The 26105-nt window shown below is 39.8% G+C and overlaps 1 protein-coding gene across 1 annotated transcript in view; it reads left to right on the forward strand.

The window, feature by feature from the left end:
• The window catches only part of PCNX2 (pecanex 2), a 159735-nt gene that overhangs the window by 4413 nt on the left and 129217 nt on the right, over positions 1-26105 (forward strand). The window contains exons 2-8 of the mRNA XM_055809946.1: positions 1879-2084; positions 4679-4793; positions 7069-7105; positions 7994-9283; positions 17631-17778; positions 17947-18092; positions 19315-19408. Coding sequence (XP_055665921.1) covers positions 1879-2084; positions 4679-4793; positions 7069-7105; positions 7994-9283; positions 17631-17778; positions 17947-18092; positions 19315-19408 — 2036 coding nt within the window. The remainder of the gene's footprint in view (positions 1-1878; positions 2085-4678; positions 4794-7068; positions 7106-7993; positions 9284-17630; positions 17779-17946; positions 18093-19314; positions 19409-26105) is intronic.

The following is a 26105-nucleotide window of genomic DNA, read 5'->3' on the forward strand; positions in this document are numbered from 1 at the left end:
ACTTTTCTAGTGACTCATTCTGACTTGCTATTTCATAAGTGGTCAGCCTGTGCTTTTTAGTTTATAGTTGAAGAGATTCCTTGCGAAGTGGACAAATCTTTTATTAAACAAATCATTACAGATAATTTGCTATCATTCTTTGTGAAACCAAACTATTTTTAACTTGTATTTTGCAAATAAATTAGTCATAAACCACAAATTCTTCAGCCTCATCCATCAAACCTTATACCCGGGGAGCGTGGCCTTGCAAACTGATCCTGCGTCTGGCCCGGATTTGCTAAAAACCTGAAGGGTATGCTTAGTGTCAATATATACATGGTATTACAAAGTACTTTTAACAGACTAAGCCTCAACTTGTAGAAAGTACTGTCTTTCTTGTCAGGGACCATTAGTAAGTAGTACCTACATGATAAATAGCTTCTCCACTTTTGTGCAAGAGATTCTTTGTGTATGAATCAGAATAGTCATAAAAAAGGATTTGCCTGAAAATTTTCACATGTACATCTTGAAGGTATGAAGTCTCACTAAGCCAAAAGCAGCAGCAGAATAGCAACCCACTGGCTTGTAATAAACACAGAAATGATTCAACATGTTCATTTCAACTCCAAGATAAATGCAGTGACTTGTTTTAGAGATGAAGCAAGCATGCTGTGTTCCTCTCCCTTCACCTGTGTGGTCAATGTCGTTTATTTATGAATTTGAAAAGAATTCTGATCTTTCATATCCAAATGTAAAAGACTTGGCCTGCAGTGCTGATACTTAAAATGATAGCTTTAGGGCCAAAGTAAAGACCGTTCTTAAAAATAAATTTCGGTAGGCTTTTAGCAAATCCTGAGCATTCACAATCTTCCTGGTTTTTTGTTTGTTTGTTTGGGATTTTTTTGTTGTTTTTTTTTTTTTTGTTCGCTGCTACAAATTGTGCAGCTACAACAATGCTCTGTTTAAAAAAACCAAAAAAACTGGGAAGAGGTTAAACTCACTGGGAGACTGGAACTGGGTGACAATACATAAGGGTGTTCCATGACTATAATGGTAAAAGCTTTGTACCTTCAATTATAACTGCAAGTGTCTATCACTATGATTTGCCCTTTACTGTAAGGAAGTATTTACATATTAAAATGTTGTTAGTATGTTATGTCTGTGGAAGAACTTTACAGACTATAGTTGAACTGTAATTAATTTTAATGACTAAGAAATACGGTGCTTGTCACAGATCAGCAAACACATCACAAACAGCTGCAAATTAACAATTATGAACTTCAGAAAAAGAACTCAAAGATGCTGCCTCTCCAAATGCATTTTAGTCATTTGCTTTGACTAGTCCTGATTAATTATTTAAAATTCTTCAGCGGTAAAGATACTTGGGAACATGTGAAGTATTAGAAAAAGGAGATCAAACTACAGGATTTTACTGTTAAATTGTAACTGAGAAGCAGGGTAAGATGACAGAATATTTCAGAAGGGGTTTCCTGTTTGTGGATAACTAATGTTTCATTTTGTGTCTGTATTTTTGTAAGTTCATAGTTTAGGAAAGGCTGCAGCTACATTATCCTGGGAATGCAGTATTTGAAGAGGGTTTATGAAGTTTGTCAACTGGGAGATTTTACTGATTTTGTTAAAAAATAAATAATATCCACAGCTAATCAAAAGAAGAATAAATCTTGTAAAATGGTTTGAAATTTGAAGGAATGCTTAGACCTTTTTTGTGAGCAGAACTCAAGTATACTGGATGAAATATTACTTGTGGTTATAAAACTCAGTAGAGGTACAAATAATAGACAGTAAGGAATAAAGAGTTTGAACATTACTTTAAAGATTTTAGTAGTTTCTTCTCAAAATAAACTGTTATGATTATGTCTTTATTATTTCCTTCTGTAGGCTTTTCCAGCAAATGCAGTTACAGTTTTTGTGTACTGCAGCTCGGTGACAGTGTTCTTCACAGTAATAAAGGTGATCAGTTACCGCTTGCACCTTATGTTTGATAAAGGAGAAGTAATTCAACAAAAGCTCTCAAGAAAAAATGGAAGACAATGTAAAGATACAGAGGTTCCAAAAGGAAACACGGTTCAGCCCTCAAATCATAGGTAAGGTTTTCATTGCACATTGCTGGTATGTTCTGTAAATGGATGAGTTTGCACCATGGTCCTACATAGCAGAAACCCCTTACAGTTAGTTGTGTGAGGAATTACACTTTTAAAAAACTGCCTAGTGCTTTTCTTTTTGGTGGCTGCAACATGCTTGTGGTGGAGCAGGCAGAGCTGCACCTGAGTCAGAGGTCAGGGGAGTAGCTGGGCACAGTGAAGGCAGCAGGGAGAGACCAGTCTGGGAGGTGCTACAAGGTCCTGGAGAAAACCTGGGAGAAGTTTTCTGGGGAAGCCGTACGTGTTTGCTATTTCCTTTTCCTGCTGCGCTTACCTGCTGGAAAGAGGAAAGGAAGTGGTATGTACCCGATGCTGAAGAAAATGCTATAATATCACAGTTTTGAAACCTGAGTTCATGTTGCCTCTATGTGTTTGTAGTAAGCTCCTTCTCAATCCAGCCTAGATGTGCAAGTTGCTTTTCCCCCTTATGTTTTATTGTGACTGCCTATGATGCTTCTGTGGTCCTATTCATGAGGAAAGCTAGAACCGCTTGTATTTCTCAGGGTTTTTTGGTAGGTATTTACAGCCTCCCTACTGAGGAACCAAGTGCTATGTCTCTGCTGCAAATAAACAGTCAAAGTCAATAAGGCTGCTTCCAGGTTGAGCTGCTGTTAGAAGTAAAAATAGTATTGGGATAAAGACTAGTACTGACATTTTCCAGATTTATGTAATAGGTAGAATATTCCACTGTACACTTTTTGGAATAAATGGAGACCTCTCTTGCTGGTTTTTCAAGATTAAGTCATACAACAAATGAAGCTGGCAAGCGGCTTCCAGTGTTCCCAAGCATTATGACGGATGTGAAAAATGCTGAAATAAGGTATATCCAATAGTGATGGCTGCACAAAAATGTCCAAACAAAGTTTTAACCATGTAGGTTTGTTACGGCTACCAGTCAAGCTTCAACAGAGAGCTCTGCATAAAAGAAGTTGGGGTATTTTTCGGTGCATTTGCAGTAGCTGCTGCTAGCTCTGTGCAAGCTAAGTAGTGTCAAGATCATTTGTGTACCTCTGTCCTCCTGGTCTTCTGTGCCTTTGCACATGCACATCTGTGCTATGCTCCTGGCAGTGAGATTGCTGGGAGTGTCAAGGTTTGCTCGTGTTGAGGCTTTTCTGAGAAATGCATCTTATGTGTATCACTGACCATACAAGGTTTTAATTTTAGGTTGGGTGATGCCTTTCAGGCTCTTTCTCATTAGTTTTCACCAGCCCACAAAGCTACTTCCTGTTTACAGATGTCTGATACAGTTATTTAAGAGGTTCATCAGTTGTTCTAGCCTGGCTTATTTAAACAGAACCTCATTATCTTCCTGTTCACTGGCTGATGAAATGACTGCAAACTTTCATTATTCTGCCTTTGTTCTGGCTAAGAAGTAGAGGTAGATTCACTTAAAACTTGCATGTTAAATGACATAACTGTGCCTTGTAGGAGGTCCTAGGCACCACAGTCCATTATTTAGGACTTGATCAGAAAATAAAGAACTTAGTATTTTGACAAGATGGATGACAGAAGTTTTTAAACAGGCCCTGGTAGTTGATGGGCTCGTTGAGCAAGTTTTTGAAGCCAGCTAACTACAAAAAAATCGATGGAAAAGTGACTGAGACCCTGAGGTAAATAACTTTATAGCTTGTATACAGCTCTAGTGTTTTAAAAATAAGGCTTTTGGAGGAAAAACCCCCAAACCTCACAAACAAACAAGCCCAAACCCGTACTTTTTGTCATATCACTATAGTTTTGTTTTTGTGGTTTTTTTTTTAACTGAACTTTTGTTGTGCTAAACCAACACATGTTCTCACTCATTAGTAAACCTTGTGTGAAAATACTTGCTTATATCCATGGAAAAGCCGGTAGAAAATAGGTGCATAAAGAGTTGGTGGATAGTTGGATGCATCTACAAAGGAAGTGATCAAAAAGTTGTCTTATAGCATGTGTAATTAATAGTGGATGTATGTTTGCCTTGGCTAAAACAAAAAGAACAACTGTTATTTTGTAGTCTAGTGATTATATTAATACACATTATGTGTTGCATTTTAAACAGTTGTTTGATGAGATGTTTGTAAATAAACAGGCAGTTAGATAAGCAATATGTACAGAAAGAGGTAAAAAGCAAAAGTTGTGAAAGGAGCAGCATTTGACTGTTATGTCTAATGAGGAGCCCCCAACATCCTTTTGTGCCAATAAATCAGTGTGTGTGTCAGGCAGGCTAAATGACGTTACGTACACATAGGAAGTTTGAAGATATGTCATATTTCTTATAGCAATGCTCTACTTGAAAAGACACCAGTACCATTTCATACCGAGGGATTTTTATTTATTTATTCAGCAAGTTGTCTTGGTGAGGAAGAAGCTACAAATAGGGGTTATTACAGTATTTTTCAGCCCTCTGCCTTCAGCACTGCAGAGGAAAAACTTGCTGTCATTTCATTGTGGTGTGCTACTTCTTCCTATTCTGTTTATTATTCCTCAGCTTCCCAAAACTCACTGTGATCCTCTGTGGTAAGAAGCATTGCTTTATTTTTCATTTGCTTCCTTTTCAGCAATAACACCGGGGACAATGGTGTCAACACTGAGTCCAACCAAGATGACTCTACCCAAACAATTAATGACAGTTCAAGGGTACAGGCTCTGCACTTGCAGAACTCACCAGAAATGGTTAGTATGTGGTTTTCTGTAGTAGTGTCTTCTGTTTGTGCGGTCCAACCACACAGGGTTTTGTATTGCCAGGTACTGATCACTTGAAGCACAGGTCTGCCCTGGGGAGGAAGGGTCAGTTCCATGGATCTACTAGGTATACCGATGTTATCAGTCAGCCTTGTCCTAAAGGTCTGGGTTGCAAAGCTGAAACTAGTGTACATAATTCTGCACTTCTAAGGAGTGGGTCTGTCTGCTCTAATAGATACCAAATGGCTTTTTTAAATCTCGCCAAGAGCAACTGGTTTTTGTGGCTGCTTTGAAAGAAGGAAGAGGCTAGTGCAATCATGCAATCAGAGCAGCCTGTCATTGCCACAGAAGGGGATCTGCTACTGGAGCATTAATAATATGGTTTTGCATAACTAGACTTATGCTTATAAAGTGAACCCAACACATCTTGAGTATTTGAACAAAGCATAAAAAACATTTACATCTAGGAAATGCCTACATGAGCTTAAAAATACGTGTGTGTGCTGTGCCAATGGCCATGCTTTCTAAATCAATAGCATATGAAGTGATGAAGGGGATGTATGTAGATGTTATTAATGAAAATAAAAAAGGAAACACCCATGAGAAGATTGAAGAGTTAAGTATTTAAAAAAATTAAGAAACAGAATAATGCTGTCTGTTATCTTAAGCTACTCCCCATGTATACTGTGATAAAATCTTTAATTATGTGATCCCATGCTATTTTTTCTACAGGACTCCTGCCTCAGTCAGTGCAGAGGATGGTTAGTGATCTTTGAATAAGTAGCTATTTGATACTTCATTGTGTCTTCATATCCCTCCACTCCCACCCTGTGTCCCTATTTATTGCAAACTATTCAAATCCTGGTCCGAATTGGAACAATTTCCTCATTTCCTGGAGTGTTTTTACCTTTTCGTAGCATCTGTATGATTCACAGACATTAATAGTTTTCTTTTATGAGGTAAAATATTTTTCACTTTGTTTCTGTCCTAGCCCCCAGTATTCTGGTATTTGTCCATTCTGCAAAGCCATTTCTTCTTGGGATCTTGTCCAAGTCTCCTGTTTGTGAACATCTGGGTCGGGTCTTGTCAAACTTAGTTTCCTGTTCCTTCTGCCAGGATACCACCGTGAAATTTTAGGAGATAATAATTATTTTCCTTTTGGTTTTGGTGCCTGTTGGACAGAAGAGTGCCACGTTAATTTTTCCCCAAACTTTTTTTTTTCTAGTTTTGTATTTAGGCTGTTGAATTTAGGCTCCTGAAGTATTCTTCTGGAGTATTGTGTTTAGTTTTGAGCTCCTCAGACATTGACCTGCTTATGAGAATCCAGCAGAGGCTACCGAGGTGGTTGAGGAATGAGGTATGTGATGTATGAGGACAGGCAGATGGGATGTGTTAGCCTTTGTAAGGCTAAAAAAAACTCCTTTTGTAAGACTAGAGGAACTACTTACTCCTGTCTTCAGCTTCCTAAAGCTTCCTCTTTTCTCAGAGGTACCCACTGACAGGATAAGAGACAGTGGCTGCAACTTGCAGGCATTAAAAGCTACAATTAGATCAATTAGATATAAGGTTTTTTTGTGTGTTTGGTTGGGGTTTTTTTCCCTTACCAAGAGGGTGGTCAAATACTGGAAGAGATTGTCTGGAGAGGTTGTGAAATCTCCATCTTTGGAGATATTCAGAGCTCTGCTGAACATGGCCCTGAGCAACCTGCTCAAACTGTACCTGCTTTGAGTGTGTGTGTATGGCAGAGGGGATTTGGACTAAATGACCTCCAAAGCTTCCTTGCAAACTAAATAAATCTATGATATAATGGCTCTGTCCTCTAGTTTTCCATTGAGAAATTGTAACCAAGTACTGGAGACCAAACATTTCATTTTAGTGCTTTGGAAACATGTAGCTGGAAAACTGGAACAGACAAAAACACATTCTATTCCTTAATGATTAAAAAAAAATAATTATCTGGATTAGGCCCTGCAAAATGTGTTTTTTTTTTTTTTTTAAATCTTACTGTGGGGTTTCTTTTTTCCCCTCCCCAGACATCACACACAATTGCAATGATGCAATTTGGAGCATGACTGTTCTATAACCATCTCCCCCACCCACCCCTTGCATTTTGTGCAAGGTACATGTCCAAATTTCAGTGATGTTAAGCAACTTGCCAATGCTGTAATTAACCTTTAATTAGATAGATGTTACATTGATAGATGTTTTTTCCAACAGAATTTAATAAATGCCCATGCTAATTTTGTCTGTTTCTTTTTATTTTTAGGAGCTGCCAACACGGGAAACTATTGAAGATCTCAGAGGTATCTTGACCTTATAAATCCCTTTAAACCTTTGTTTAATCATTGCTTGACACAAAAATAAAAATGGCACAGAGGACCCCATGGCAGGTTCTGTTGTGCCTCATGTTAGGAGCGGAATGGAAAAGAATTCCCTAGAGATTTTATTCTCTTGAGCTAACAGACTAAGCTTTCTTAGCTGTAAGCCAAACTGTTTGGGATGTGGCATTTTGGTGAGTGTGCAAGTAGCTCTTCCCATTTTGACATGGGTAGGTGAGGGAGCCTTCCCCCCACGTTCTTGAGCAGCTCTGTGCCTCTGAAGCATTAAACCAGGAAGTTGGTGCTCAGATCACATCTTAAAGCTCTTGAATATCTTCTGACTGTAGACTCCTGTTTCGATTGTTGACCTTTAGCTCTGCAGTGTATACTGCAGCATGCTTTGCTTTCTGTAGAGTTCCAGTGCTTGAGGTGTCTCAATATATTTTAGTTTATCTCCTTTTTTGTTAAGGTCGATCACCTTATCCCATGGAACTATTTAGGAATTACACAAAGTGATATAACAAACTTCTGCTGCACTGGCTTTTTTTTTTTTTTTCATCTCTCCCTAAGGGAGGATAATTCTGTAAAACATTTTAGTTTGGATATTAGTTGTTTCTTTAGCTATTTTGATAATTTAAAATAAATAGACATGCTGCTACACGTATCCTGACCTGGAAGGATTCCAGCTTGCTTTTATAGTATTTCAGATGTAGCTAACAAAAAAGATCCTTGCTTAGGAACTGTTTTAATCAGCTACATCATCTGAGCTTCTTTTGTTTTGCTCTGGATCAGATTTTGCTTGCTAAAGATCATTCTTGAATAATGCAAAGTGTTCATGTTTGTGAGACCTAACTCCCATGTGTTTTTTATTAGGTGTTATGGTATTAGAAGACCAGGCTGCACCACCAGTTTCATCTACCTCACCCTGTATCAAAGAAGAGATATTACCTGTTTCTACAGCCTCCGCTTCAGGTGCCACCACATCAGCAATAGTGACAAAACCAGCTGCTATGGAAACATTTTCTGGTAATGGAATAAATGAAAAAGGAGGAAACGGACAGCCGTTTGGACAGCATGGATCCCAAGATATTCTTGCGGACAGAGATGTAGCTAAAAACTTCTCCAATATTTCTTCATCACAGGGTGATGTTCTAAGGACTGGAGTTTCTTCAGAGCCATGGGACAGTGAAAATTCAGTTATTTCAGACCATTTGAGTAACCCTAAAAGCTACAAAAGAGAGAAATTGCCTGATGGATCACCACAGATAGGCTTTACCAGTAACTGTCCACAGTGCAATGCCATTGCAACCAAAGATTCCAAGCACATGGAAGGTTCTTGCAACATTGGTAATACCCATGAGGACCTGGACTGCTCAGACAGTGAGACTGCTGTTGCAGTTGTGGACAACTCTCTTCCTGGAGACCAGCTATGTGAGCCCATTAAAATTGTCATCACAATGAGTACTACACCAAACACCACCCTCAGTGACCTAGCGGGTTCTGTCCACCTAAAGGCTCCGGGAACTGAGGGAGTGAGCTCAGCCCACGAGTCTGGTATAGTTACAGCAGGCTGGCCAAGTCAGCAAACTAACGAACAGCTCAGAATCCCTGTTATCACTTTTGACCTGTCCGATGACAGTAAAGGTAAGGCTTTCCCAGAAGTCAGTGAAAGTGAAAGAACTCCAGAAATTTTAAAGGCAGAGCTGTCATCCAATCAATGCTCTGGCTATGAATCGGGTGATGCAGTAAAAGAGCACAGCAACCCAGCAAATACTCCTTTAGAAACTAACACTTGTTCAGATCCAAATCAGGACAATGCTTCTGAAAATGTCCAGACTGTGGATTTAACTTCTAAGGAAGACCTGCAGAACCTAGACCCGCAGTCCTGTAGAACTGCTCATGAAAAGAGGCACATGCGGGTGCTGAGTGTAGACAGTGGGACAGATGTGCTTTTAAGTAAGAATTTCGTGGAGGTATCTGACAAAGAAAAGATCTTACCAACTTCTAAATCGGATCTAGAAGCTAAAGAAGGTCAGGTGCCCAACGAATCTAACTTTCTAGAGTTTGTCTCCCTCCTGGAATCCATTAATACCTCAAAGGTGAAGTCATCAAATCAGTCCACTGTCAAAATGGAGACAACAAAGGAAAATGGGATTGTTGGAGGTATAATGCATGGTTTGCAACTCTTTTGAATTAAAGAAGTTGTGACTAAGTTACATTATTTATAGCAGCTTAGCCTGAGATCTGCAGTAGGGCAAATTCCTAGAGGAAAACTGGTTTTGCTAATAGGGCCAGTGAAGGGCTGCGCTTGGTGGGACAAGGTGATTCAGTGAAAGTGTGATAGTGTCAGCTGCAGTTCTTTGAATATTTTTATTTTCTTAAAGATATTATTTTGGGAAAATAATGCTAATGTCAGGAAGCGTCTGGTACGTATCTAGTATTCAGTACTAGAGTAGCATGCATGTGGCAGGCCTGGATTGTTCGAGTACCACAAATATGTATAGCTATAGCGTTACACCTGCTTTTGCCCATCTTACCAGGTGCAGGTTGAAGAGTTGTCTGTGTCTGTGCCCGTAAGTATATAGAAATTGTCATTGGAATTGTCATTGGTGATGGTTCAACTTTTAGCACATTCACTCATATTCCTGAACTTCCTGCACAGTTGTGGGTTGGTTTATAATTAAAAAAAAAGAAAAAATAATAATGGGTTTGTTCTCAATAGGTAAGAGTTTTGATTTATAGTGCTTAAAACTAAAATATTTGGGTTTTAAGGAGGAAAGTTTGGTGGTGGTTTTCAATGAAAGCCCCCGTTATTTTAATGAAAAATGGTATTTTCCCATGCAAGTTTCCATTTAATCAAAACGGCTTTTACTTAAAAAAATCTCAATCAGCTAGTTTTAAAACCTATATGCAATCCAATTTATAGCTCTTACATAGAAATACCTGGTTTTAATCAGCATTCTCATTGCTGTCACCTAACTCGATGACCGCTTTCTGTTAGGAAGAAATATTGGAAATATTGTTTGTAGTGCCTTTAGCAGCTCTCTAGGCAAAACTAGCAGGACTGTTTCATGAGGATGCAAGGCACAGTGCAGTTGCCAGGTGATGGGTGCAATCGGTTTAGATGGCCTGGGCCAAAGTGAAATAAGACAACCCATATCTTCCCCTTCTCCAAAATGTTTGGTTTACCTTCGATCCTATAATAAGCTGTTCTAAGACAGCCTAAGAGGATGCAGTTTCGATACCTGTTTTGCGTGAATGGTAAGAAAATTAATGGTGCTCAGCAGAACAGCTTGGCACTCCTGTTTTACAATGGTATGCCTGTCCATAGACAGACTCTAGGGAGTCTCTGCTCCCCCAGTTCTTTCCTGCAAGAACCTTCCATTACATGAAAAATGCACAGCTGATTTCAAAGTTTGTCAGCTTTTTGAAAAACAAATGTGAAATTTGTACTTTCACCTTGTTAAAAAAAAAAAATTTCTTCGCAATGTGTCATTTTGCTGTAGATTCCATTTACCTTTCACTTTGCCTTTCCTAAGTCATTCCTCTTATCTGTCCTGTCCAATGCATTAGAACCTTATCTCATTCCATCTTTTGTTTGTGTCTGTTTTTTCTTTCATTTTATAGTTGCTCCTTCTAGGCTTGCTGCCTCTCTTCTGGTCTGTCTTACCCATCTCTCCTGCCTTCTCAGACTGTTCTGAAGAGCAGTTTCTGTCGTGCTCAGTCGGGTTTATCAGCCTGCCTGGCTGGCTCCACACTGTGCTCTGTGGCTGCCTGAGACAAGTGCTGAACAAGCCTTGCTTTTGACCAGAGCCTGCTCAGCTGAGCCCAGAGAGCCCTGCTAGGTCCCCGGGGTGCGGGGTCACCTCCCAGTGCAACAGCATGCAGCAGTACCAGGGTCACAGCAAGCAGATTGCGATTTTTTGCTACTCCTTGACCGTTAAAAGGAGTATTTACGAAATAATTTGACTTCTGTGTGATGTGACTTAGCTGGAAAAGAGAAATGATAAAAATTTTGGAGGTAAGCTTAAATAAAGGGAGGAGCGCTGGTAATCTAGAAAGGGCTTTCAGGCAAGTACCCTCAGATAATGTGAATGGGGAAGATTGAAGATTGCTACATAAAAGAAAGCAATGGGTGATTAGAATAAATCAGACTGAGATTCCACAGTGACCCCCCCCCAAAAAAAAAGCCCCAAAACTTTATTAATGTGTATGTAGTTATTATGCTTTAGATCTGGCAAATGACATTTTTCTTATTGGAATGCAAGATCCTGAGGAAACAGAAGGATTCTACTGTTCCTTCAAACCAAGCTGTTACTTAAAGCGACCTGGACTGAATTGCCTAGTTTTCTGAAGTCCATACATTTGTGAGACGGTGAAGGTGAGCTGCAAACGTGTATAATTAAGCATCCCTGCTTGTCTCCAGCATGGGCCCGGCAAGTGTCACCCTAGGAAAGGAGCAAGGCTGGCAGGAGGGGTGTCCTGCAGGAGCTGTGATGGTGGCTGTGGCTCCTGTTGCTGTGAGACATCTCCTGCACCTCAGACCAGTGCTGTGGGAAAAAGGAGATTCAATCTGAACTCTTTAAACTGGGGAGAGGTAGTTCAAAGGCAGTTGTTCTCAAGAGCAAGTAGGCTTTGTTTTCCAGCCTAGTCAGAACGTGCTGTTTGCTAAAATAAATTACTGTCATTACTGGCAGCTTCCCCACAGTAAGGCTGGATTTTAGGAATGAGAAAGCCTCTAATTTGTTTACAGCCTTGCAATTACAAATAAGCTCTAACAAAATAGCATCTTAGAACAGATCTGAATAAACATTATTCCCACATTAAAGTGGTTCAAAAAAAAAAAAGCGTGTGGGGGGAATACAGAGCAAGTCAAGCTATGCAGCAGTTGTTTTGAGGGAGGTTGGTTGTGTTTGTTTTTTGTTCTTTTAACCTTGCAAACCGCCTAATTGGCAAAAGCTAATAATAGATGCCTGGTCCGAATGAAATGCACCCCACAAAGGTGTTTATTAGGCAATGTGAGAAACTTGGCAAATTCCTGGAAAGCTGAATATTCAGAGCTGTGTGTAAGAAAGCTGACACTTAGCATAATTTGGAGAAGGCAGGGAAATGTGCTCATCAGAGCAGTCTTGCGAGTGAGTGAATGTCATGGATGGGTCTTTGTTATAGGTGCTCCCTCACAGAACTTGTGAATTCTGTGGAAACAGAAGAGATATCATCCTGACCATGTAAGCCTTTGCCAGTAGACAGCTCAGTAAAATGCAGTACAAGAAAATTAAAGCCTTGCTTTACGCTACCAAGGATGCCAGATTTAATGTGTTAAAACACAGGATGTAAAAAAAACTGTCTAAGAGCTGTTCTGTTGCCACCACACCTCTTCTAGATCGTGAGAAAGTACCACTGACACTTGCTAAAAATGACTTTCAGGCCAGTGTCCTTTCAGTTTTGAATCAAGCTTGCACCACCCACGTAATGAAGGCCTGTTGAAGGGCAGCTGCAGATTTTCCTCAGTCTTGGAGAAGCTTGAGGGAAATCGGGTTTATTGGCTGCTTTGGGTCCCTCTGACGTGTCTGGAGCTGGGCATCAGACTTATGCAGAGCAAAAACTCATGTATGTCCCCTCTGGCACAGCTGGCTTGTAATCTAGGACAGGCATTGTTACTAGCTGGGGACCAAAGCCTGCCATGGGGGAGGTGGGGACTGGCGCGCTAGAACCTAAACCAGGGCTGTGTGGCCTGAATTTAGATGTTTTGCAGACTCTTTTTAGAAAAGGTACTCATCATTCTGGGCAGTGCACAGACCACAACCTCAAGTGAGTTGTTCTGGATCCCAAGCAATTACCCTTCTCCTATAAAAAACTGAAGTGTGCTTCTGTGAATAATTTTAGACTCTTCTTTTTTTTTTTTTCCCCTGCATGTGAGAAAGAGGGGTATCACCTGCCATATAATTATGGGGAAGAGGGATCTTGTGCATTGAATCACCAGCCCAGATGACAGCCACGGTGTGAGGTAACAGCAGGGGAGTTTGCCAGCAGGCAGGTGGCACCTGGGGCACAGAGCCCTGCCAGGAGCTGGCTCTTCTCTGGGAGCAGCCGTGTGCCATCCCTGACTCTCACGCCACAGGGGGAACCACGTGGCATTTCATGCCCTCTTTGGATGAGGAGGAAATCTGGTGCAGAGCTTGGTGCTGTAAATCTGATACCTGATGTGTTAAGGCTTGACGGGTTGAGATTTTAAAATTTCAGTCTTTAATCAAAGAGGTAAATACCATGTTTGATGACAAGACTGATACCTGTAGAGAAACTGCGAGGTTATTTGAGAGGGCTGTGTTCTGTCGTAATTGTTAGGTATAATGATGAGACTATTTATGTGAGACCTCAAAACCTTGATTTTATTCCCAGCTCTGCTGCGGGCCCAGGAGATTGTTTTGAGCAAGTCACTTAAGTCTCTCGGTCCTGTAACAGGTACAGTGAGTGTTGCTAGTTTTTCCCATCACTTCAGGATTAATGTGGTAATCCCGATAAAGGGATAATCCCATGCACTTCTTCAGTGCCCATACTGAACTTTAATAGCAACTCTTGGGCTGTGTCAGGTTCCCTGGGCACTCCTGTTGTTTGGCAGGTGACCAGCTTTTACGTTAGATTTTTCCTTTAATGTAGTGGCATAATAGGCAAATTTGGCTTGAGAATAAAGTACATAAACTAGATGTTTCTGCTAAAGCAGTCAGTGAAGAAAGGGTTGGGAATGTCCTTAGGGTATATTTGCCAGAGATAGGAATGGGACAGTTCACAACTCGTAGAGCTTTTGTTTCGTGCTGGTATTAACAAGAGCATATATATAGAGCCATTTGAAATCAATTATCTCTGCGGCCAGATGGGCAGCAAAAATATTTTAAAGTGAAAATTTCTATTTTAGACCATAGTGTAGTGGAAGGAAGTAGATTCTGTAGCAGAGCAATTAATGAACAGAAGAGACTCAAGCTTAATTAGCTTAATTCTGCCTGACCAGATTTCAAACCAGATGGCATTTGAAATTATGACAACAGTGGCATTTCAGCTTACAGGGGTGAGTTGTGGAGATTGGGATAGGGATATACAAGTAAAACGTGGGAAAACATCTGGGAGACTCTGGAGAGAGGGCACGAAATAGTAAAATTATTCTGGAGAAAAGTTCCAGAGCAATGAAATTTCATTCTAATTACCTAATTATAAGGCAGCTTTAAAGCTGAGATACACTGACAGTTGGTTATCACAATTACTGTACGTACAAAGGCTGCTCCATTTCAGCTGTAAACTGTTTTCAGCCACCTCCCAGTGTGGACCAAAGGCTTGTCTACAAAGAGGATGTGGGATACCTAAAATCTGCTCCACAGGTGAAAAAGTTATATGGGAAAGGACATTTTGGTAGCGTAACTACATTTAAATTAGGAACTCATTTGTCAGCATTTGGATGTTATATTTTAAAGTAATGTTGCTATGCTGTTACAACTCTGTAGTGCAGATAAAAACATTTACAGGCAGTATCTTATACCCATATGGACATAGAAGAAATGATTATCCTGATCAGGATTTTACCAGGATTACTAAAGGTCGTATCTTGTGCACAACCAAAGCACAGAAGTGGTGTACAGATCAAAACTTGGCTATTTGTGCAGGACACTTCTGAATCACCCTTCCCCAAGCCTGACTGGGCCTGAATCCTGATACTTAACGCCTCACGTATGAATCATGTGGCATATAATTTCCGGATAAATTACAAAGTTACTTGCAGAGCCCGGGTCTGAGTTTGGGGCTTCTGTGAGCCCGGCCACGGATGTACACCGCAGAGGTGTGGAGCAGTGCCTTGGGGTAGATGGCTCTAGCAGGAGGTCACAGGGAGGGTGCAGGTACACTGCCATGTTGGGCTTTTTACTCTTTTGCTCTTGGAGAGGGTTTTTCCTAGTAACTCGAGCTTTGCCAGCACAATTTCCATGCAAGGAGCGTTTGGTGACGCAGAGCTGATTACGTACTCTGGCAGAACACTCCTAGTCTAGACACCTCTATCTCCATGTAAATACTGAAGGTGTAAGTCATTCAGAAGAAAATTAGTAATAATCATGAAAACCAGTGACAAGCCCATCATGGTCCACCTTTCTAGTGCTGGAAGTACTCAGCACCATGGCGTTGTCTGATTGGCATATAAAGCCTGTAAGAAGCAGTATGTTTATGTTTTTATTATTATGACTCTTTACCACTGCAGGATGTCTGCAAGGCTTGTGGTTTGGAATGGAAAAGAGAGGCATTTTCTAAAACCACTAGATAATCAAATTAAAAAATCTTTTTAATTGTTCCAGCCCTAGAGCTAGTTTTGGGCAATATGGGACCAATTAGATTATTAAAACCACAGTTTCTGATCTCTATCAATTATTCTTATAGCTTGAACAGCCCAAGCCTTTAGGAAGGTGCTTTTGATTAGGTGTCTGTGGCTCCGTCGCCTCCCTCAGGTACAGTTACATCATTAAGGGGATGCTTCAGTATTGCCACGGTTAAATAAGGCACGATTTCTGCTTAAAATGGAGTTTAAAACTTTAATTAGGAAAGGAAAAAAGGCCCACTCCCCTCTCCACTGCTTTATTTTTTTTTTCCTGAGTAGAGATAAGTAGATCTGGAAAACCTATTGAATTTTGTCTCCATGCACAACAGTTACAAAAGATTTCCCTAAACCAAACTTATACTCATTCTATTTATTGCACAAGAAGTCAAGATCATTAGACATCATCTGCTACAGGCTCAGAATGTCGGCAGTGTTGTAGTGAGATTGGTTTTTTTTTTTCTTCCTTGTGGAAGCTGAAGGAAGTTCCAAGTGAGAATTACATGGTGTCTTTATCTCTACTGCCCATTCCCACACGCTTCTGGTACCCCAATTCTGGCTGGTGAGTGTCTGGGGACCTAGTGAGACTCTTCAGGCTTGGTACTGCTTGTTGTGCTTCACATTAAGGGCTGAGACCTGCTGGGACAAGATGTGGTGGTACAATTAAAGTTGTTCCTCTGCTTCTGGATCCCACATCCCGTCCCATGTTCCCCCGACCCACTGAAAAAAAAAGTAAGTGAAATGTCTGCAGTGAAAAGTGGCTATGTGTGAGAGGCTTTCGGGCATTAGAGAGGTGTGTCCTGTGAATTGAAACTGGTGTGGATATGTCTTAACTCTTGAAGGTACGTTGGTTTGCAGAAGTGACGTGTTACTAGATCAACTGATACCGTTGGAGGAAAACAAGACTGAAAGGTCTGCATATCCAAAAGCTTCTTTGCTTTTTTCAAATTATATCAGTTGGCCTAATAAAAGGTATTACAGCTCTACAAGCCTTGAATCTGTTTTATTCTTAGACTGTCTTAGCTGTGACACCACTGGTTCTTGACTGGTGACTCTTGCAGTTTAGGATAGTACTTGTATTAGTAGGAAGTGTGGTTTAACAAATGGTATTCTTTGTGGGGCAAATTTCTGTGTTGTGTTTTTTTTTTTCTTGATGATTAGATTTTTAAGGCATTTAAACAGGAAATATTGCAAGAAGTCTGGGTAAGTACATTTCAATACACCTAGCTTAGTGCAAGAAGCTACAGGACTCACTGAAACATCTCCAACAAGCACCACAATTTTTTTTTTTCTTCTATTTAAAGCATTTAATTGTGTGACTGCACATGGTGGTGATAAAATCACTGTCTTAGCTGCATTTTAAAATCCTAACATACAGTTTATTTTAGTTTACAGTCAAAGCACATTTGCAAAATGTTTTGTTATTCAACATGAATATTTAGTTACTAAAAAAGAATGTTGCTTGAAAGTTGTGCATGTATATAAGTAAATGATGTACAGGTGTAGGGAGATAATAGAAATATAACTGGTATTCAAATTGGTATTCAGACTAGTAGAAATTGGATGAGTCCATCATGTATATTTTAATTCTATTTTGTATTTTCCAAGCATAGGAAAACCTACTGTGAAATTGTTTAGCCGGTTTGTCTTGTCCTGCATCAAGTGTGTGGCTGGTGGCAAGAGGGATTAGGCAGCTACCTGCTTTCCCATCCTGGAGCTCTGTTTCCTTTGAAGGTGCTGCTGTCCCTTTTGTAAAAGGGGAATGGGCCAGTGCTCCTGCTTTTCTGCTGCCAGTATACACAGCTTGGGAACAAATTACGGCCCCCAGGGAAGCAGCCTTTTACCATTCTAGGTTAGGGACAGATTTCTTCCCTCTGAAACAACAAGAGAAGCAAAGCAGAAATTCTCTCTTGTTTGTCCTTTGCTTCACACTGCCTGTTCTTGAAACCAACCCATTCACACAGCCTCCTCCAGTCAGAGTACCTCCTCGTCCACGTTTCTGTGATTGCATTGTTTTAAGTAATTTTACTAGTTTTATGGAAAACATTAATTACTGCAGCATTTTAGCTTTTCTCTTTTAGATGCTCGTGTTCGTGGTTAATGAATGAAATTCTTGACAGTCATCTGCAGAGAGTGGCTCCACTTCACTGCCCTGTTTTCCAGATAGCCAGATGACGGAGAGAAAAGAAGAAATGGTGGGAACAGAAAAGCACTGTGAGCAACTTCCTAAACAGGAAAGATCAGATGTACAAAGCCAAGATCGTGCTAGTACTAGTCCGGTGCTACCAGAGTCTGCCAAATTTGCAGCACTGTAAGGCCAGTTTACTTTACAATTTTGTACTTCAAAGATATGATGTAAGCTGTTTTGTTTCACTGAGTAGAAATGACATAAACTTTTAATTAACCTCTCTTTCTTTTTGTTTTATTGAGAACAAGAAAAAAGTTCCTCATAGTAGTTTTGAAACATTTTTGTGTCAAGTTACCAGGGCAACAGGCAAAGGCAGATAATCTACCGGGTAACTTCTCAGCAAGACAGTTCTGTCTTGCAAGTAATAAGTGGACCTGAGGCATCTGTGCAAGACGAGCTATCCGTGGATGCAATGCACGTGTTCATAGATGAAAATGGTGAGTTTCTGTACTTGGAATAATTACAATGTGTGAGGAAACTTCTGTAGAATCTTTAGATGCCCTGGAAGGGTATTTCTCTTGTCTGTTACCAATTGCATCTTTTATTGTGTGTATGGAAGAAAAGGGCTTAGTAATTTAAAGTCAGATCAGCAATAACTAGAGTTTTCAAAATCCACCAGCGACCATCAGAGACCTGAAGCTTACACAGGATGTGAAGTTTATCTTCCAAACATCACCTTCAAAAAATGCTGGCTAGGCCAGAAAGCTACTTCTGTCTTTGCAGAAGGACCCTGATGCTTTCTGCCTGGTGAGGAGTTTTGCACTGGTCTGGCTGGGCAAAATGTTCCTGCTTTTTGCTGTTTTGTTCTTCAGCTGGCTCAGACTGAACTCTCTGATAACGTGGTGGTTGCTGTCATTCGGAGTTGTGGTCTGCTCCCCCTTTCAAGAGAATTGATGAGTCTTACCCCATGCCTATGCTTCTTGTGCCGCTGCTCTGCAGCTGTTCCTGGAGGCTGGAGCTGTAATAAATAGACGTGATAGTGGCTTGGTTGAACTCCCTGTAGTGCCCTGTGAGGTGCTGGCCCATACCTCTGACAGGCAGCTGTCCCAAAAGCTGTCTTTCCCTTAAAGCTGCCTTCAAAACCAGTGTGGAATGGGTGCTTGTGGTAGCTGGGCTTGTGACCCCAGAGATGCTGTGGTTTTCTGCCGATTCCTCCTGGCCCTGCGTGCAGCCCTGCAGCTCCTGGTTTGCTCTAGGTCTAAGAGCAGCAGCTGCGGGTCAGGCAGTCTGCATGGTTTCTGGGTCAACGAGCAGTGAACCTTCACTTTTTGCTGCGTATCCAGGGAGGGAGTAGCAGCGGCTACGCTTTGAACAGAATTTTCCCCTGCTTTGTACCTCCAGACCTCAACTTTGTGAACTGAAAAAAAAATACTTGATGATTTCACATTTTACAAGGAACTTAGATTGGTAGATGGGTTTTGCATTTACTTTACATGCCTTTTAAATTTTCACTGTAACTTCGGAGTTTTCATTTGTCTCAGGTTTTTAGTTGTTCAAATGTTAATTTGCTTTCTGAAGTCTAAAATAAGCCTAGTGCGCAGACTGAAAACTGTGTAAATGTGCCTGACCTAAAATGTATTTTTTATACACTTTGTGTGTAAAACAAATGATCATTTCACTGAACTGTTTTTTTTTTTTTTTCCTCTGTATTTTCTAAAGGGGAAATTAGATCCTGTTATTTAAAGGCCGGCTGTCAGAAGGAAGGAAATTTTCGACATCAGCTATCAAATTGTGATTGTATTTCAAATGCTCAGTAAGTAAGCCCTGATTTTTGGAAACTTTAGAAGTTTTCGTTGCAAGAAGCTATGAAACTAATTGTAGCTGTTAAAGTGCATGTGAAGAGGACCACTGGAAAATAAATGTGCTAACCTCTTCTAGAGGTGTCAGAGCATGCTTTTTTTGTTTGTTTGTTTTGTGCTAATACAGTACTGCTTTGTAAGAGTGTTGATAAGGAAAAGTAAAAAAACCTAAAACTACCCAGTGTGCTTTCATTACTTTCTGGGAATAGTCAAAGTCAAGTGTGGTGATTATAATTAAGATTGTAATTAAAACAAAGTATGTGGGACTGTTAGTAGCTGTTCTCTCAACCTTGTCTTTCTCGCTGCCCATCCCTGTTGGGTCCATTGTAGATTTTTAGTGCTGTGTCAGTGTCGGCCAGTGACACTGCTCCCTGTGGATTCTAGCAGCAGAGCCTTTCACCTTACATGAAATGTCCCATGATAGGTTGCCACTCTGAAAAGGTGTATGAACAATTTCTTTTTACAAATGTCTCTTTGGAGTGATCCACATGAATCCTGTATTCGTTACTGTAATTTCCACAGCCTCTCCCATGTGATCTGTTGTTTGTATATCAGTAAAAAGAATTTTAACTGTTCATAAGTATTTTTATTTAATAAATTTATGTTTTTCCTACTGCTATACAGCATTTGGAAAAGCTGGGTGAAGGGGTGAGAGGGTCATAATTAATAGTAAATATTTTTTCAAGTGTTTGGTTTTCAGTGGAGACTTCTGAAAAGCTGGGGACTATGTTAAAGACAGTGTTAGCATTTTATACACAATGCTATTACGAGAGACATGAGAATAATGCTTTTTAATAGTCAGTGGGCAAAGATTAAAAAAAAAGAGTTCATCTACAGTAGAAATGTTCTGTCTGTCTTTAGCAAAATAAAACAAATCCAACCTGGCAGGGTTCAGTTTTGACCTAACATCAAACATTTTACTTCAGGGCTGTTTAACTCTTGCAACTCTCCTTGTTTCACCTTGCACAGAATACTCCCCTCCTCCCCCATCACAACTGAGAACTTGAATCTGTCCTAAATTCAGAAATAGTTTACTGTCCCCTGACATTTATCAGTGAATCTGTTTTTTTTACCAGAAGAAGAACAGTCTTCCTTCTCACATAAGAAGTCCTTCTGAATCTGTCTTTGCTAGATGCTTATGTGGTATCTCTGTCTTCCTGTACTTTATTAAGTACTGGTTTTTACTTTGTGTTTTGCAGACCTCTAGGGATGCTAATTGTTTTTAAGGGATCTGCTAAAATGTTTTTAACGAAAGGAAGTTCAGATATTCTTTGAAGCCATTTACATTTAATTTCTAAAGATTTAATTCCTGAGGATCAGCACCTTTGCTGGAAATATTGGAGTGACAGTTCAGATGGGGGAACAGAACAAATCAGCAAAGACGAGTGGGTTCCCACGACTGTTTCAGTATGGCAGTCGATGGGAAGACAGACACAAGAGCTTTTCCAAGAACAGAGCAGCACCAAGGAAAGTGTGATGCGGAAGTTCACATGAAAAACAGTGAAAGGGAACAAGGAAGCGTGAAGTGTGCACAAGTTTGTTTTTGTAAAGGCAGTATGTAGTATGTTTAGGCCGGAGAGATTACTAAGAGCTGTTTGTTCAATGGGCAGTTCCTACCATCTGTGCATAGGATAGCACAGGAAGGAAGGTTTTTTTTTTGTCTAAATACAAGGTTACCTGATGGTGAACACCTGAAAAAAAAAAGAATGTGGAACACTTAACAACATATAGAAATTAGAGGGGCAAATCTGCTTTAAGGACAGTTCACTAATGAGGCATCTTTCCTTCCCCTTTTCCTCTAGTTTCAGCTGCAGACTTGTGTGTCACTTAGGTTAGTTTCTCATCTGTGGTTAAAGATAAGCCAAATAATCTCAGCTAATAACCAATGATCTTTTCATTACTGAAGAAAAAGGCAAATAGAATAAAATAAAGCACAAGGCGTTCGCTTCAGATAGTCTCTTCTGTATGTCTGTCTGTGGAGAGCTCCTGAAAAATTACTCCCTGGAGTGTGGGCCTTCCTCCGGTGGAGATGTTCGCTGTGCAAGTAGTCCATACCAACAGGAGATGCTGCTCTTATGGAAGGATATTAGAAAAGATACATGGAAAGCATCTCTGGGATGTCCTTGACGTACATCTCCCAGCCCATCAGAAAGTTAACTAAGACAATGACTCTGACAGTAGTTCTTCATGAGGACTTGAGACGGTACAGAAACAGCAGCTTTAGGCTTGGGGTCTGAATCCATTAACGAGCCATCCAAATTAGATTTTATGAGGTCAAAGTATGCAGGAGAAAGTTAATGCCTGGACTTAAGAGGTGCCATCCTCCTTGAATAGGAGGGCTAGCGTTTTGATCTCAGGGAGCCCCCATTTCAGAATCTAGAATAAGCTGATGGAGGACAATAGACAGGTCTGCAGTAGATGTGTGTAAGCTCTTAAAGCACTTTTCACCAATCATGTTTGCTATATAGTGTTAAGATTAGGCGGCTTCTAAAGGGAAAATGTCAAATGGAGTTGAGCTGGTGGAGTAACTAGGTGGATGTGCACGGACCGTGCCCTGGTGTGCTCCTCTGTGAGGAGAATTGGCCCAGGTTGGCTGGGGGCAAGAGGCTTCTTGCTTTGGGTGTGCTGTTGGGAGAAGCAGCAGATCAGAGGCACAGGTGTGCTAAGAGTTGTGACGCTTCTGGGTAACATTGCTGCTGGGGAGGGGGGAAGGAATTTTGACTGGGGAGAGTATGAACTCTGTCTGGTTTCTCAAAAATAATGTAATTGCCTTATGAAATTGGTGATAGGTAAATACCTTTTAACTAAGTTAGGCAAACTGGATAAGGTATTTTAATATTACTCAAAAGAAGCCATTAAAGAAAGCCTTGACTAACTAATGTTTAACGATCTTAAATTCAAATTATAACTTGCTATTTCTGTCTATTGAGTCCTACTATTGTCTGCTTCAGTAGTAAAGTCTTAACCGATCTGGCATTTCACAACAAATTACTAGGAATGGAAATTAGAGTAGTATTTCTGTGGCCTGTAAACATTTTATCTTATCTTCTTGGCACAGCTCCTGAAATCCATTTCTCACAAGTGATGCAAAATCCTAACAATGTTGCTCTGTCTCATAAGTGATGCTGCATTATGTTTGGCTTTGTGGGTTTTTTTGTTCTCCACTTTTGTGTGTTTCCTGCTCTTCCTTTGCTTGTAAAGGGCAGATGGACAGCAATGGATTACAATGTGCCAGAGAAAGCAGATGTCCAAGTTTGAAGGAGTCTGTGCTTTCTTCCTTCAGAGGCCCCTTGACATTGCAGGCAATGCTATTTGAGGGAATTGCACTGTCTTGTCAGGTATCAGCACTCCATCGCCTCTTTTTAGCTCTGCAGTGTTGTGAGATGATCTTCCATTTATCAATGTTAATATGTTTTCCACCAGATTAGATTTTTTTTTCTTTTTAGCTTTATTGTTTGCATTTTCAACTGTAGTAGTTGTCTTAATGAAAGACACTACTTGTACCTGCAGTCCTTATCCTGGAAATTTTCAGAGCTGCTTAAATGTGGCGTAAACAGTCTCTTGCTAATAATTTCTAAAATGACTCTTTAATTCTGCCAAAGGTTACTGAGAATTAGAATTGTTCCAAATTGTCTCCATATTTGTCTGTCACCAGTCCAGCAGTCCAGTGTTAAAAATATTTAGAAACTTAAGTTAGTTAAGGTAAATTTAAATGAGGTTTTTATGTTGTAATAATCACCAAAAAATATAATTCCTTTTCTATCTTAACCCTCACTTTGGCAGGTGATTCTTGTTCCTGACTTGGGTAAGTTGTTTCAACATTTGCAGGTAGCTAATCAATTCCGCAGTTACTGTCCATGTAATTACCCTGACCCCACTTCTGTCTGTAATCTTGCCAGCCACACTTCTTGCCAGCAGTCCCTGTGGAATGGGTTCCCTCCTGAGCTAATTGCCTCTAAATTTGATGTTCCCGTTACCTTGCCAACTTCACCTCTAGCCATAAATTGCTTTGTGACAGACTTTGACAAGACAAAGTATAAACTGTATTCTCAGCTCATGAATTATGTTAGAAACTAGTTACAGAAAGACCATTTGCATCTGTTTTGGAGTGAGAAATTGGAAATAGCTTTCTCATCCTGAAAACCATTCATTCTTCTGCCCCATTGCATTAAGTTCTTTACCAGCCTTTGTCTCTCTTACAGTGAATCCTTAATGTTTCTATGCTGTGTGTTTTGAGTATGTTCTTGGCTTCTGGGAAGGCAGATAAGGATGAGGAAGTTCACATTTGTCTAAGATAGGTGCCTGGTATAAGCATGAACTGCCTTTTTTGCGTAGTTAGTTTGACTTCTCACCAAATGGCCACTAGGTTTACATCTTACCTGTATAGAACGGTGAAAATTTCAAGTTAAAATTCTTCCCATTAGATTGGTGATACGAAGTAAACCCCATGATCCTTAACAAGAACACTTAAGACTCCTTAAAGTGAGCTGAAAGAATGTATATATTAAAGCATTGTTAGAGGTGGGTAGCTGTTTTCAGTGGTCAGGAAAAACAAGTTGGAGTTAATAAATGTCTTACAAATAAGGTGTCACTCTGACATACCTTTTTTTGTTTGCCCTCTGTAACAGAAAGCAGATGTTTTCCAGGAGTTTAATTACTTTGGATGCCTCTTGTAATTAAGTAACTGAGTTCTGATAAGCAGTCAAAAAGATAAATGTGAGCTATCATATTGTCTAGGCATTACATGTAAAGTGGCTCATAAATATTAGGGAAAGCGTAAGCCCCTAAAATTACCATAATTATAACGGTAGAATTAATGATTTTTTGCATGAGTTGCATATCTATTGACAGTACAGAGGCTAATAGGGACGTAAAGCATATATCTATGCCAATATATAAATTTAACAGCAATCATATATTCTGTGCATACTTGCTGTACAAGGCTAAGTAGTTTTAAAATGTTTAACTGTTTTTCTAAGTGTGCTGTCTTTGCATACTGGGGCTCTTTTTTGGAACTTTGAGCACCTTCTGCATGTGTGTACATAGATACTGAAGAAAAATCTGTCACTATTTGGCACCTCTCAGAAAGGTAGCTGTCCTCAACGTGTATGAAATGGTGTTCTGTCTTTATAAATCACTTTTAGAATTTAGAATATAAGGTTGATCTATAGGTATATTGTCCTTCCTGATTTCACATCTATGAAAAACTCTTCAACTAATGTAAACTATTGCAGTTTCTTTACTCAAATACCGAGTACTAAAATAATGTGCTGCCTGCATGCGTAGTCTTTCTCTGCTTCCTTCACTTTGGTTACGAAAAACAGAAAAAACAAGCTTACAATAAACTTGAGGGCACTAGTGTAACACACTTTGCTATTTTGATATTTTCGATGTAGTTTTGTTCCTACCAAAAATATATCCTAAATTTTTGCCGTGTGTAAAATCTTGTTCTTAGTAATGAAAGGAATAGTGTTTGGAGAAACTAACACAACATCCAATATCAAAAAATCATACTGTTAGGTATAAAGTTGTTAAATAACTGGCTATATTCACATGATAATCTGTGAAATGCTGTAATCATTATGCATTCAAATTATTTTTCTTTCTGTTTTTCTGATTCAAACAATTTTGTAAATATTGCCAGTCAGGAATAAGCTATCCAAAGCTTCCATGATATGTCTGAAGCAATTCAGAGGCATGATAGCCCTGTGAAACTCAGGTGTTTTCCTCCGTAAGTTTTACTGTTGGTCTGTCACCATGTTTTTATTTCAGCATCACATTTTGCTAGGTAATGTGAACAAATCTAATTTTAAGAAGACCTGGGTTTATTTCCCAAAAGTTTCTGCATTTTTTCCATGCTGTTTTGCTCTGGTATATTGCAGTCTGTCTCTGACACGTTCAGAGGTATTCAGATCTGAGATGAGAAAAGATCTATAAGCATCCCTGAAGAGCATGTCAGTGCAGGGTCATGCTAGATACTCAATAGTATTTATGGGTGTTTGAGTACTTTTCTCTGCATCCTTGCAATTTTTTCGATTTTAAACACAAAGCTTTCTTTGGTGTGTGTGCAAACATATGTGCGCTAAGGTTAGTGATGTTTCAAAAAATACAGGAGATCCACACAAAATCATGATGTGGTTATATCCATATGTTCTCAGTGTTAGCTGAAAAACAGAGGTGTGTGTACCTCCAAGGAAAAATGGGTTTTGTTGAGGTTTTTTTTCTTAAGTAGAAAAAAAGCTAAGGGCTACTTTTTGAGGATAGGCCAATTCTGTCTCTCAAACCAAGTGTTACATCTTCTAAAGCCAACTGGAGTTGTGCCCACAGAAGCTGTTGAAGCATTTGGCCACTTACATTTATTTCAAGAAATACTTGAGGTTGTAGTGAATGGAATTAACAAGAATACTATTTGTATTCTTGAGCCTGTTTCCTTCTCTTGTATGTTAAACTCCTGAGAATAAAACCATATTGAAACTGCCACTTATGTGCAGGGATGGCATTGGTACCATCAACCGCATGTGTTGATTTTAAAGAGGTAGAGTTGGTGTCTCTTCAGAACAATACAAGTTTTTACCAAGAGCAGTTCAACTTTGTGATGCAAAAGCATTTGATTCATTCAAATGCATATATAGGTTTAAGTGCTGGACCTCT

This window comes from Falco peregrinus, chromosome 7 (assembly GCF_023634155.1).
Source record: "Falco peregrinus isolate bFalPer1 chromosome 7, bFalPer1.pri, whole genome shotgun sequence".
NCBI classification, from domain to species: Eukaryota; Metazoa; Chordata; class Aves; order Falconiformes; family Falconidae; genus Falco; species Falco peregrinus.